Below are 15,254 nucleotides of genomic sequence, written 5' to 3'. Positions count from 1 at the left end.
AAAAAAAACAAACCCACTGCCATCGAGTTGAATCCGACTCATAGCAACCTCCATTGGGTTTCCAAGGCAGTAAATCTTTACAGAAGTGGACTGCCCCATTTTCCTTCCATGGAGTGGCTGGTGGGTTTGAATCTCCAACTTTCTGGTTAATAGTCAAATGCCTTAGTCACTTCACCACTAGAGCTCCTTCCAAGTAGTATAAGGCTGGTTAATTAGAAACAACTAAATAAAAGAATCAGAGAAGTATGCACTGAACTACTCATAGTTTTTAACCCTGAAAGAGGGACCTTAAGTTTATGAGGCACATTTAATTTCATAAAAAGAAAATAACAAAGGAAGAGTAAACCAGCGATCAGAAACGGTAGGCTAGTAAAAGTGTCAGAGAATCACAGTTTAGACAGCATAAGAAAATTTCTTTCTTTATTGGTATTATGACTTTAATTTTACTTCTCTAAAAAGGGTATAAAGAAGGGGGAACCAATCCTATTTCACAGTTTCAATAAAGTTTAATACATTTTTTTCCCCTTAACTAAAGAAAGGCCAAATGTAATGTCTTGGCTTTTGTAAATTTTTTATTGACATTCTAGGAGAATTTCAGAAAGTTTACTTAAAATCTTTCTGTGGGAAGTAGTGTGGGAAGTAAGGAGCCTTGCAGGTACAATGGTTAAAGCATTCAGCTGCTAACGGAAAGGTTGGCAGCTGGAACCCACCAACAGTTCCTCAAGATAAAAGACCTGGTCATCTGCCCCATAAAGATCTCAGCCTAGGAAACCCTATGGAGAATACTGCTCTGTCCAACATGGTTGCTATGCGTTAGAATCTACTCAGTGGCACACAACTGTGTAGAAAGCAGCTGCGAAGATGGTGCACAAGAATTCAGTATGGTTTTACTCTATCAACTAGAATCATATTTGAAAATTTTTATAATAAAAAGTGGGATAAAAAGACTGAAGGCAAAACATACACACATACTTGCACAGAAGGTGTGTCTCTCTGAAAGGCTGTAAGCTTTTTAGGCAAGTACGTTAAGTTTGCAGGGAACCAATATGGTACATTTTTAACACGCCACTCCCTTCCTAAAGGAGCTCTGGTGAAGTAGTGGGCAAAGCATTTGGCTGCTAATCAGAAGGTCGGCAGTTCAAACCCACCAGCTTCTCCGCAGGAGGAAGATGAGGTAATCTACTTCCGTAATGATTTACAGCCTTGGAAGCCCAATGGGGGTCGCTTGTGAGTATTCATTAGGTTTTCAGTGGCCAGTTTCCTCAGAAGTGCATGGCCTGTCCTTCTTTCCAGTCTGACTTAGTCTGGAAGCTCCGCTGAAACTTTTCCACCACGGGTGACCCTGGTGAAACACCAGTGCCATAGCCTCCAGCCTCACAGCAACATGCAAGCCACCACAGTACAACACACTGATGGACGAGTGATGGTTAGATATCTACACAACACATTACGTACATCGGGGGCTAGTAGTGTGTAGTCATGAAGGTTGGGCAATCCTACTTCCGTAGTGATACTGCCTCGGAAACCCAAGGAGGGGTCGCTATGAGTCAGGGCCGACTCGATGGCACATAACAACAACAAGTGTGTAGTCATAGGGAGGTGTTTTACAGAAACAAAAAAGCAGGATGAGAAAATCTACTTTTTCATGAAGAAAAATGGAACAAGACTAGAAGAATTACTGAATAAATGACAAAGAATAAACTATATAATATTTAATCTCCTTATATATTTTTATTGGTCTTAAAAAAGGTAAGAGTTTAAAACTGGTTTTATAGTTTGAATTATAGCAAATTTCAGTGTATAACCAGAAGAACAAAATTCTAAAGAAAAGAGTCTACTAAAATGGATTAGTTGGCTCAAGCTTTCTGGTGCATTAATATTTTGCTTTTTAAGTAAGTTTTTACTATTTTTATGTAAGAAGAACCTAAATTTAAAAAAAAATTGAACTGAACTTTAAAACAAAACCAGATTTCTGGTTTACGACTGAATAAATTACAATAAAATCCCTTGTTTATGCCTCTCTCTCTTTCTCAATTTTCATGTCCTCACTACTTTTTTTCAGGTTATGGATCAATGATTTAAAAAAAGAGTGGGAGGTAAAGAGATAACTGTATTGGACTAGATCTGTTCTCCTGGTGGTAACCCATACCTAGTACTTTTCCTTCAAGTATTACTTTAGTGATTATTTGGTCAATGTCTGTTCTCTTGCTAGTAGGATACTACATGGTAAGCTCCCCAAAGCCAGGAAATGCAGTTGCTTTACTTACCGTTACTTTCCTAGCACTGACACACAGCATAGGGACCGACACGTAGTAGGTGCTTTATAAATATTTGTTGAATAAATGCATACACACATATATACACATATTTCTCTGCCACTTGTTTACTTACTTAGGACCTGTGAGGATAGTTTAGGTCTCACCTCTAAGGTAACTCCTTGATGGAGAAATTGCCTCTCTACGTACTGAATCTTTACAAGGGATAACCATACATTCCTAAATATCCATATACCCATACTTCTACGGTTATTTCATGAAGAGGTAAATTCACAAAAGAAAATGAAATCAACAGCTTTTGAAAATAGAGTAAATGAACTATCTCAGATCAAAATTAGTCTAAATAACTTTTACTTTATTCAAAAAATGAGTATAAATTTAAGCAATAAAATTTAGAAGACCATTACGATACATATCTTACCTTGTATTTTTCATTTGCAAACAAAACTGAGGCTCTGTGAAATTTGCATAGAGGGTTCTTGGGATCAATAACAATGGCTTTGTTTAGTGTATCCAAAGCCTTCTCAGATTTTTTCAGAGCATGCTGGACCTATAAGAAATAAAGATATTATGTTCCCTCTTGATTGTTACGAAGAAAGGTAAGAACCAAATAATGTACCTCAAAACCAACACAAACATAACAAAATTACTAGAGACAGATGGACTCTCCTTTGGATTAACTGACTTAGTAACTGATCGTCAAACTAATAATAGAGTCTCTCTCAAATCTCTTCCAATACTCATTTAACTGCCTCACTTTAAAGATGAGAGTAATAAAAAGTCCAGAGATGTTAAATAACCTGCTCTGGGATCAGAATCTAGGTCTCTGGTTCTTAACTCAGCACTCTCTCAGTCACCAAAATGCATCCATAATGATAATCAAGATTCTGTCTTTAGAGCAATTATCGATCTGGTGGACTTTTAGTCGTAAAGGCAAACAAAACCTAGGTTTTTCCTTCACAAGAAAAACCTGTACTGTTCAGCTAGGTAACACTCATATTTGAATGGGTCTATTACAGGAGCTCTGGTAACGTAGTGCCTAAGGCACTTGACTGCTAACCAGAAGGCTGGCCAGCCACTCCTTGGAAGAAAGGTTGGGCAATCTACTTCCTTAGTGATACTGCCTCAGAAACCCAAGGGAAGGGTCGCTATGAGTCGCGTTCGACTTGACGGCACATAACAACAACAACAACAACAACAACATTATAGTCCTCTAAGGAGCTCTGGTGGCATAGTGTCTAAGACATTTGACTGCTAACCAGAAGGCCGGCAGTTCAAACCCACCAGCCACTCCTCAGAAGGAAGATGGGGCAATCTACTTCCATATTGATATTGCCTCAGAAACCCAAGGAAGGGTCTCTATGAGTTGGATCTGACTTGATGGCAATGAGTTTGGTTTTTGGTTGGTTTAAGGAGCTCTGGTGGTGTAGGCATTTGACTGCTAATCAGAAGGTCCACAGTTCAAATCCACCAGCTGCTCTGTGGGAGGAAGATGTGACAATCTACTTTTGTAAAGATTTACAGCCTTGGAAACTCAATGGGGATCTCTATGAACCAGAATAAATTCAATGGCAGTAGGCTTTTATCACAGTCCTCCAAGGAGCTCTGGGGCTGTAGTGCTTAAAGCATTTGGGTAACCAAAAGGTTGGTGGTTAGAACCCACCGGCTGCTCTGTGGAAGAAAGATGGGGCGATCTGCTTCCGTAAAGATTTACAGCTTTGGCAACCCAACTGGGGTTGCTATGAGTTGGAACTGACTTGATGGCAGTGAGTCTGGCTTGAGTAATATAGTCCTCTAAATATTAGAAATTTAAAAACTGTGTTCAAAGAATGCCTACGAGATTTGGCTTTAAACCTTCCCAACTGTTTTACTAAAACCATTATGCTTTTTATCTATTGTAGGAATTTATCTGAAAAAATGAATTTCCTGCTTTTATACATTTGAAAATTATGATCTGTAATACTGGAAAATAAATTATACCCACGCCTCACTAATGGACATGCTTAGATTCCTAAGACCAGGTCGTTATGTGAAAATCAGCAATATTTGAAAATGGAGATGACTACATCACCACGCTCTATCACCTGTCTATGAGTGTCCCGCTGGGGCCCTGCTGAGGTCACCAGCCATCTCTGCCTCTCCCTCCCTTATGTTACCTCAGGAGAGCTCGGTTCCCACTGTGCCCTATAGGGGAGGGCTGCCCAACTGTCCAGAGCCAGAGTGGCCCAAGGGCTATCACTCTCTCCATCCCTGGGGTCCCCTCCCTCTCCTGCCCTCATGGTGTTTTTAGGATGTCTGGCCCTGCCTCATCTCCTCAACAACCCCAAAACACCCTTGGCAGCTTTGTTGGGGGCAGGTGGCTTCCTGTCCACGTGTGGGAGAGCCTAGGTGCTGTGGGGGGTGAGAGGAGTTTGCACGCTGCCCATTGGATCCATATGCCAGCCCTTGTCTGAGTACCCCTGGCTCTTGCAGGTAGTCCTGCCCCACTCCACCTCTATATGCCCGTGTCTGGCCTCAGTCTTTGATTTGAAACCGTAGCTATCGCTGGTCACTCACCTGTTGACTCTACCCACCCCCATGCGGGTAGCCCATCCTACTCTTACCTATGCCCACCCAGGAGGGGGCATCAAGGAAGTATAAAGGGTTGCAAAGGTGCTAGTCAGCTGACATGGGGTCCCACAGGCCTCAGGTACCCAACTATCTCATCTCAGGTCTCCTTCTGACCATGGCTTGGCCTATCCTTGCTGTCCCTGGGGGCTGGGAGCTGGGACCAGACCCAAGGCCTTGCTTTCTCTCCAGCCCCGAGGGCAGCCCACCTTCAGGCCACCAGCTACTGCTGCCTTAGCCCTCTGTGGGTACCCAGGACTGGCCAGGCAGCATCTTGTCCCCATCAGCCCAACACCAGCCCTTCCTTCACTACACCCTGGCCACTCAGGAAGATTGTGCCCTCTCTTCCCTCCTCGCAGTGAAATACTATGTAACACAAGCTTCCTTTCTACATGCACATGGGGTCTGCCTCTGTGGGTTAGGGACCCCATCAAAGATCTTGGTGGTTTATTACTGCCAGATGTGCATTGTTAATATAAAAAACAGTCAGAAATTGGATTTTTCACTATTGTCATAAATGCGAAATGTCAGATAACAAGACAGTTGATAACTGAGGAGTAAATGTATTTAAATTTAAAATAACATTTTAAATGTTTTAAAAAATTACCAAGTCTCACTAGTTAGTCAGAGTCCCTGGGCTGTGCAAATAGTTAAACATATGGCTACTAAATTGAAATACACCCAGAGGTACCTCGGAAAAAAGGCCTAGTGACCTATTTTCAAGAAGTCACAGCCACTGAAAATCCTATGGAGCAAAGTCTTGCTCTGACACCCACGGGGCTGCCATGAGTTGTAATCAACTCAATGGCAGGTTGGTTCCTATTCATTCATGTGTATATATAGCTAGTCTCTGACTTAGGATGTATCTGAGTTAGGACAAACCACACTTATAACTGCCCCCCTTTTTATTTTTAAACATCTTATTGTACATACTACATGTTGCAGTGTGTAATCTGCTGATGTTATCATTTTCAGATATTCAGTCAGACGTTCAATGCTATGATTTACTGATCAAAACACTGCTGTACAGCAGGGTATGGTGTGGTCTACAATGAAGTCTGTGTCAGTGTAGGGAGTCATCAGAAATAAAAAGTTGGGCAATGTTCCACTCAAACAACATGACAATTTAACACGCCTAACAGCCATTACAACTCTGACTTCATTGTTATGAGACTGATGATAAAGATCAGATTTACAAAGGTACTGGAAATACAAGGCAATAGTGAAAACTAAAAAACCGAAATATTCAACCTACATCAGAACAGACTTAAGAGAGTTGTTGGAATGTAACCATATCCTAAGTTGGGGACTACCTCATACTCTGTTCTGTTCCCACAATGGACAAATTAGATGTTAAATCTAAAGTCAGGTGAATGGATGCAACTGGGGAACTTGAACAAACATCACTGTCACAAGAATTCTGGTTGCTAATCTCATCTATGCAGTGTTCTCAGCAGAAAGTTATTACTACATGTGGCCAAATATTCTTTCCACAGGATCGATAATCTAAGTACCAGTTCCCTAAAAGAAAAGAGCATTACTTTCTTATCTGAAACATCTTCAAATAAGCCATTCAGAATTTTAAAACGATCTATTCCACAACAGCTTTTAAAAATGTGGAACTTTAATAAAGGTGTCAAGAGATACTCACGTTTCATTCGCTTATCTTGAAGTAATGACAAAACAAAATAAACTTAAATTGATATATTTTCTCTATCATGTGTGATATAGTACTATATGACAGAATTTACCATGTCAAGTTTTAAGGAAAATATCATGGCTGATTTCATATAAATAGTCAATCTAAACCAAAACTTAGGAGCTCTGGTAGCATAGTGCCTAAGGCACTTGACTGCTAACCAGAAGGCTGGTGGTTCAAACCCACCAGCCACTCCTTGGAAGGAAGATAGGGCAATCTACTTCCATAGTGATACTGCCTCAGAAACCCAAGGATGGGTCGCTATGAATCGGGTCTGACTCGACAGCACATAACAACAACAACAACAACAACAACAACAACAAACCAAAACTTACTGACATCAAGTTAAATTCCGACTCATAGCAACCCCCATTGGGTTTCCAAGGCTGTAAATCTTTACAGAAGCAGACTGCTTCATCTTTCTTCTGTAGAACAGCTGGTAAGTTCGAACCACTGACCTTTTGGTTAGAGGCCAAGTGCCTCACCCATTACACTACTAGAGCTCCTTAAGCAGTCAACAAAGACCTAGAATTCTTCCCCCAAAATAGTGAAATTCTAAACAAACATAGTTTCCTATTATTGTATGCCCATTCCCACAAAAGCCAAACTTGGTAAGTATGCATGTGTGTGTGTATATGAGAGAGGGAGGGAGAGAGAGGGAGAGAGAAAGAGAGAAGGAAGAGAGAACAAGTACAAGAACTTAATGTACCCTACTTACATAGAAACTCTCTGTTACTGAGATTTTTAAAAGCAAGCACACATATCTTTTCTCCTTTCAAAGTACAATTCATTACACTCACTCCTCACTTATTGACACAGTTAGGTTCTATAGACAAAGTCACTATGCAAAAATCAGTGTTATGCCAAAATGGAGGATGACTACTCATTACATGACTGCCAAATTATATCATTACATAACTGCCAAATTTCATCATTACATAACTGTCACATTACATCACTACTGTGACACAGTGAATTACTTAATACAGCTTTTCTGGCTATGGTCTTTTTGACTCCCACCAGATGCCTGGGTGGGACTATGTGAATGTGAGGTTCTTGTGGTCCACCAAGGGATTAGATAGCTTGCTAGTAATATATATAAGGCACATGGTGCCCTGGTGGGGGTGGGACCAAGCAAATAAAAGTGTATGGATCTGAGATCCCTGTGCTGAGATGGCAGAGATGGCGGCAGCAGAACCAATAGAACCAAGATACTGGCACAGGACAAAAGCAGGCTTGCCAGCCTATGGAGCAAGAATGCTGAGTGCCTTCGGGCAAGAAGCTTACTGGTAGAGTGGGATGCACCTGTTGGCAGAGCTAAAAGAATTTAGTGACACCTGCTAGAGCAGGGCAGAGGCCAGGCTGAGAGGCCAAGGGCCAAAGAAAGGCGTATCTGTAGGCATGGCTGAGAGGTAGCTGTCCTGATTGAAAAATTGTATCCTGAGCATTTCTGATCCTGAATTGTAACCTGTTACTTTCCTAAAAAACCTCATTATCGTGAGGATTGTCTGTGAGTTGTATGGCCACTTCAACAAATTATCAAACACAGTAGAGAAGCAAAGTGCACCATGGGAGGATAGTTGTATGTCAAAATTAGTGAAAAGGTTGAGTGTGGTAGGATGACTGACCTCAGTCTCATAAGAATCACCGGGCCTGGGCTGATGGTGATTCTGTCTCCCCCATGAAGTTGCACGAGGCCAGACAACACCATCAGCACACTCTTTCTGAAATTACATAACTGCCAAACCACTGAGAATCATGGCCCAGTCAAGTTGACACATAACCTTAACCATAATGGACAGTGTTACTCTTACCTTGCACCTCAGCGTTCATTACTGTCAGATGTATATTGTTAACAACCAAAACTCTCAGATAGTAGATTTTCTACTAGTCATAAATGCAAATATTGGATGATGAGATAGTTGGTAAGTGAGTAGTAGGTGCACTAGATATATTTAAAAAAATTTTTTTGAGTTAGATAGATTTTAAAAATGTGAACATAAATTGGTGATCCATATTATAAAAATTTTAATTTGTTCTGATATACTTCTATCACTCATGTTTAAACACAGAGAATCACTTGCTTTGAAATATTAATAATTTAGAGCTAAATATTAACATATGGAAATGTATTTTAAAAAAATATGAAGTATCTCACTTGAGTCTCATAACAATCCTATGAAATAGGCAAACCAGCCTACTGACATCAATAAAACAGAAGCTTGGGGAAATTAAGTGATTTGCCCAAGGAGTGAGGGCAAATCCAGTTATCTTTCTTTATGCCAAGTAAAAGAGGTGATATTTTAGCCATAGAAGACCTAAGGATATTGTTTCAAGAACAGAAAGCAGCTCCAATGTTCATTACAGCAATTAAGTCAATAGCACATTTTGAAACAGGAGATAAATAAAGCCGTAATGTTCAGAAAAGGACATCCTGTTTGGAAAAGGAGGTTAGTGAAAACAAGGGAAACCCTTATTGAGATGGGTTGACGAAACAGCCACAACACAGACTCAAACACACCAACACTCGTGAAGATGGAGCAGGATGACAACTAACAACAGTGTTTGGAAAGCTACTTACAACTCCAATGTGGCAAAGTAAAACCGAACTTTGAGGGTTGATATCAAGTGCTTTCTGGAAATGCATTTCTGCAAGACTAAATTTTTCTTGCTTGTAATAAATCATTCCCAAACCATACCTGAAAAGTATAAAAAGCATAATTTTAGGGATATGAACTTTCAGTTGTTAATTTTGTTCAGCTAATAACAGGATATATATGGAATATAGTGACCCTAGAAGGGAGGCAAAAAGTATCAGTCATAAAAAAAATCAAATCCTAATCACAATGGTATTTCTATATTGTTTGCTCAAATATGTTTATATATTTTATATTATTTTAATCATAATATACATAGTATTGTATTTGGTTTCCATTCTCTCCCACTTACTGTATCAAAAACATGCTCCTATATTTAAAGACTTCAAAATTAAAATTTGTAAAGGCTACATAATAGTGTATCAAGTTGATATACAGGTATTTCTCCCAAATATTCAAAACATCAAATGAATATAGTGTGACTGATCTACATTAAGGGTGCCTTCCTTGGCCATGACCAGATGATGATTAGGAATGAACACCAAAGGCATTAAGAAAAAAGGTATAATATGTCTGTTTTCTTTGAGACTGGCTTTGTTTACCATTATAATGGTGGTACAGGTGAATAAAACAAAAAGTTTTATTCTAATCATGGTGAAGGGAGAGATAACAAAAGAAAGGTTATTTACTCTGGAGTTGGAATAATAAATTTGCTCAGTGTTTAGGTACTCAGAGCTACCTAAATACCTCATTATTTAAATTCCTTCTAGTAAAAGTTCACCAGTCTGAATTTTCCTCCAAGTAAAACAATAATGGAGAGACTGGAGGCTAGAGTAGGCGGAAGCCCATCTCCATCTTTCCCTGGCGAGTTCATCCCCTCTTCTTTCTCTTGAATAAACTTTGGTTCATGTGGGGAGGAAAAAACAAATAATATTTTTATAACACAGTTTTTCACTAAGACAAAGTTTCTTAAGGATGCATCTACTGCAATATAGCAGAACAGACACTACACATTTACTCAATACAGATCCTGTTAAAAACTGAGTTCTTAAAATAGTAGAGAACTTCCGCCTATATGAAGTAAAGGCAGTATCAGAAAGTTTAACTGTTTGCTACGTCAGTAAAAGCTAGCTAATAATTATCAGACAATGTTTGAGGTGATATAACTACTTAGAAATTAATCCATTAAAAACATACACACAAATCCAAAAAATATTCACTTAGTTATCTAATGTTTTTAATTTAGTGACAAAATGATAAAATTCATTTATAAAGTTTATAAATGAATTTATAAAATTAACTTATCATTTTTATAATAATTAAATGAAAAAGTAAAAACTTTTTAATTGAATGAAAAAAAAAAGTAGAAAGTCTATATAGTCGGATATTTAGACTTCTTTAGAACTGATTTCAGAATTGGACTTTCCTTGATCTTTGAACTATTAAGTTCATCAAGAAAAATACAGAATTGAGGCAGAAATAGGAACACATTTTTCATGTCTTCTTCGTTTCATAATGATATAAGCCAGATTGTAAACTTTCTATTTGTCTACCCATGCACAAGTACAAAAAGTAAAATAGAGACACTATTTAATAAAATAGAATGCTGACCAGAAATAAATATTCATGATTACATGTCAAAGAGCAAGAACTAGTGGATTTTTTAACGTTTATTCTCTATTATGGTAGGTGAATTATACTATTCCTTCTCCTTACTTTCCCAAACATTTACTATCCTAACCACCATTTCAGTGTTAAAAGAAGAAGTAACAAATCAAGTAACAAAATTATTTGCAAAAGCTTGGTAGAGAAAAGGCTGAAACTGTTGACTGATCTGGCATTCTAATAATCATTAAGGATCTGGCATTCTAATAATCATTAAGAATTGGTTAAGGTATAAATGTCACATAGAAACATTATGGTTAGAAGTTAGCAACCAGTACAATTCTTAAGTATCAGTAACCAAATTCATGACAATAAAGAGAGATCTAACAAGAAAAACCACTGAGTATCAGTCTCATCAGTAAGATTTTGTCTTCACGCTTTAGTAGCACTTACCATGCATTATAGTGTCTAGGATTGACTCTGATAGCATTTCGAAAACAAGCTAAAGCTTTGTCTAGTTCTTCAGTTAGCACAAACTCATGGCCTAATAGAGTATAGGCATAAGCATAATTTGGATCAACCTGGATAGCTCTCTGGAAGAATTTAATTGCAATATCATGTTCCCGTTGCAGACTGAAACAGTTCCCTGCAGCACACCAGGCCTTCAAAAAATGGAAGCAAAAAACAAACACACAATTAAATTTTTATTTTTATTTTTAATTAACAAAACCAAATCTACTGAAATCAAGCCTCAGACTTCATTTTGATCATTAAGGTAAAAACTGAAGTGTTTTAATATATTTCATTTTAAGCTTAAATATGTCATGAAAAGTTACCACTAAATATTCTTGTTAAGTACTGAAATATATAGTTCTTATAGGAGTGGAGCATATAAATTAACTGTGCCTATTGTGCAAAAAAGGAGCTGTGGTGGCATAGTGCCTAAGGTATCTGAATGCTAACCAGAGGGTTGACAATGCAAACCTACTAGCCGCTCTGTGGAAAGAAGATGGTGCAATCTACTTCCATAAAGATTTATCGCCTCAGAAACCCAATGGGGATCACTAGGAGTTGGAATTGACTTGATGACAGTGAGGTTTTTTTCAGTTTATGGCTTAAAATGAAGGAGTTCTAGTGGTGCTGTGGCAAGGCATTCAGCTGCTAACCAAAAGGTTGGCAGTTCAAACCTACCAGCTGCTCCATGGGAGAAAGATGAGGCAGTTTGCTTCTGTAAAGATTTACAGCCTTGGAAACCCTATGGGGGTTGCTGTGAGTTGGATTCGACTTGATGGTAGTGGGTTCATGGCTTAAAATGACAATTAAAATTACTAATTTAATTTATAATTAGCACTTCTCTCAATCTATGTTGTTGTTGTTGTTGTTATGTGCCGTTGAGTTGGACCCGACTCATAACGACCCCTCCTTGGGGTTCTGAGGCAGTATCACTATGGAAGTAGATTGCCTCATCTTCCTTCCAAGGAGTGGCTGGTGGGTTTGAACCACCAGCCTTCTGGTTAGCAGTCAAGTGCCTTAGCCACTATGCTACCAGAGCTCCCCTTTCAATCTATACAACCCTTTAATGAACTCTGATTTTGGTGAAAGCAATTTAAAAAAAATGTGATTACTGTATTTCATTTTTGACTATTTTATTGTGGTTTAGGTAGAAGTTACATAACAAATTAGTTTTCCATTTAATAATTCATACACTCATTGTTCTGTGACATAGGTTGTAGTCTCTGCATTGTGGTAGCATTCTCTTCTTTCCACCCTTTCTCTCCTTTCCTCACTTCCATGTTGGGTTTCCATGCCCCTTCATGCTTTCTCATCTTTGTTTTTGGACAAATGTTGCCCTTTTGGTCTCATACAGTTGACTGTTCTAAGGAGCACATTTCTTATGGGTGTTACAATTTACTTTATAAGCCAATCTATTATTTGTTTGAGTGGCCTTCAGGAGTGGCTTCAGTGACTTAGGGCAACGGTCTCAGGGGTTCCTCCAGTCTCTATCAGACCAGTAAATCTGGTCTTTTGTTACGAATTTGAGTTCTATTCTACATTTTTCTCCCATTCTGACCTGGGACAACAGCAAGTTTAGCAGTCATATCTTGATTAATACTAAATGAAATATCTGCTTTGCAATCTATTTGTTAATTTCCACCACATATTTTAGGACTTTCTTTTCTGGGTCCCTGAATAGATGGAGGAAGGTACAAAAATAACTGGGTAATATTAAATGGTGTTTGAATTATCATGTTGATCTCCAATCGTAAAGCGTGACCAAAAGGTAACTATGCAAGCAAAATATTTCAGTCAACATACCTCTGGTGAATTTTTATCCATGTCTGTTAAATCTTTAGAAAGAACTGAAAGAGCAACATCTTTTTGAAGATGCCAAAGGGTTGTAGAGTAGATCTCCATGCCTTCAACTCTATAATTCTCAATCCTTCTAACCTCTGAGAATATTCTTTCAGCCTGAAATAGAAAAACTTGTAAGAGGAAAATAACATGATACAATTTATATATATACAGGTATAGTACTGGGCACTGGCTTCATGGGACCTAAATGTTGCCCTGGAGTATGGTTTTTAAGTAGAAATGTAAGTAATAACACAAGGCTAAATTGAGCCTTATGTTATTTCTTATGAAAGTCAAGGTAAGAAATATGAAGTTTCCTTTTCTGCCATAAAAAACAGGTAAGCAACAAATGTAATTAAAATGAAAAGAATACAATGTTGTAGAAAGATCTGAGGCTACATCTATTATATCATAAATATGTATTTCACCTCCAACTAAGTAGGATACAAGTGTTCCATGTAAGAATATACTGACAACTTGGTTTTCCACAAATCTATCTCAAGTAATCGTACAGAATATAAATTACTCACCCTTTAACACAATAATTGTATTATAAATTTTGAAAAAATAAGTACAAAGATATTACATAATAAATATTATTCTTTTAGATATAACAATCTCAAGCATGAAAATTTCAATAAATTATGTCTAAAAAGGCATATATAACTGTTTTGTATACTTACTTGCATATACTCTGAAAGTTCAAAATAGGCCCTTCCAATTTGGCACAGTACCCAACCCGTATTGTAGTGGTGAGAAGGTAGGTGGCTCAGTATATTTATAGCTTCTTTGCAGTTGTAGGAACACAAAGCTAAATAACCTTTCCCCATTTCACGAAGAAGGCTCATCAAACCTTCTAGGAGAAAACAATATAGTAAACAAAGGAGAAAAACACAACGAAACAGTCTGGCTTTCTAGAAAGTCTAATTACCAAATAACTCATTAAAAATTCCAACATCCTCATAGAAAATACTAAAGGCACTGTAATGAACATAAAGAAGTTTACTTAAAATAAGTAAATAATGAAATACGAAAAAGCTGTTAAGCAGTCAAAACAGACCTGCTGCTGCTCTCTGGAGAGTAAAAGCCTGGATCTGAGGGGTGATCGTGGGTATTTTCCCTTCTGAAATGATGGAGGAGTCCAATTTCGTAATTTCTAGGCTATCGTTGATGTTAGGTTGAGTTATTCCTCCTTTATTAGTTTTACTTTTTGTTTTTCTGTTTGGGATTTTAGGTGGAAACTTCATTTTTAATTTTTTACTATTCTCCTGTAAAAAGGGGGGAAAATCCCACACTTGTCATACTCATATATTTTAGATTTCTCCTCAACCCCTTCTCTAGTGTTACATATAAAATAAGTGTGCAATCTTAATTCATCTATATTTTTCTCACAAGATATTTTATAAAAACAGAGCTTTCCAAATTTAATTTCAATAAAACTCTGAAAATAAACTGCATGACTGACCAGCTAGTGATTAAATATTGCTCTTTTCTGACAGTATACCACACTTACATTAACTATTTAAAAATAAGGAGGTGCAATATTACCCAAGTGTTTCAAGAGTTTATTGTAATTGATAAGTCATAAGATTGTTGGTCTGTGTATGTCAGAGTTAAAGACTGCCTATAGTATTTGTCAACAGACCAAGAAAATTTACAAAATGATAAGGAGGCCTTCCATTTTTTAACAACTTTTGATTTCAAAATAATTTTAGAACCAGAAGAAGTTATAAAAATAATACAGCAAATTCTCATTCACCTTTCACCCAACTTCTCTCAATCTGACATAAACAAAGTACATCATCAAAACCAGGAAACTGGCACTGGTACAATACAATGAACTAAATGATAGATCTTATTTGGATTTCATCAGTTTTTAATGTGCATTCTTTTTTTTGCTCTTTGGTGTACAGTTTCTATAAAATGTTATCATACATAGTATTTGTGTAATCAACTACAATTAGGATACAAGACTATCCTATCACCTCAGAGAAGTTTCCTTTTGTTATCCTTTTAATAGTCAGATACTCCTGGTAACCACCCATCTGGCTTCCAGCACTGTAATTCTGTCATTTCAAGAGTATTATGTAATATTTATCAAAGGACTAAAAAGGTTTT

At 37.6% G+C, this 15,254-nt stretch overlaps 1 protein-coding gene across 1 annotated transcript in view; it reads right to left on the bottom strand.

The window, feature by feature from the left end:
- CDC27 (cell division cycle 27) overlaps positions 1-15,254 on the bottom strand; it is a 43,286-nt gene that overhangs the window by 5,039 nt on the left and 22,993 nt on the right. Inside the window, exons 9-14 of the mRNA XM_007959757.2 lie at positions 14,197-14,404; positions 13,820-13,992; positions 13,101-13,253; positions 11,238-11,446; positions 9,164-9,281; positions 2,698-2,826 (exon numbers count right to left, since the gene is read on the bottom strand). Of these exons, the coding sequence (XP_007957948.1) occupies positions 2,698-2,826; positions 9,164-9,281; positions 11,238-11,446; positions 13,101-13,253; positions 13,820-13,992; positions 14,197-14,404 (990 nt within the window). The remainder of the gene's footprint in view (positions 1-2,697; positions 2,827-9,163; positions 9,282-11,237; positions 11,447-13,100; positions 13,254-13,819; positions 13,993-14,196; positions 14,405-15,254) is intronic.

This window comes from Orycteropus afer, unplaced genomic scaffold, assembly GCF_000298275.1.
Source record: "Orycteropus afer afer isolate SDZICR_OR568_19922 unplaced genomic scaffold, OryAfe1.0 scaffold00018, whole genome shotgun sequence".
NCBI classification, from domain to species: Eukaryota; Metazoa; Chordata; class Mammalia; order Tubulidentata; family Orycteropodidae; genus Orycteropus; species Orycteropus afer.
The sequence above is the reverse complement of the archived record's forward strand: the minus strand, read 5'-3'. Positions and strand labels throughout refer to the sequence as shown.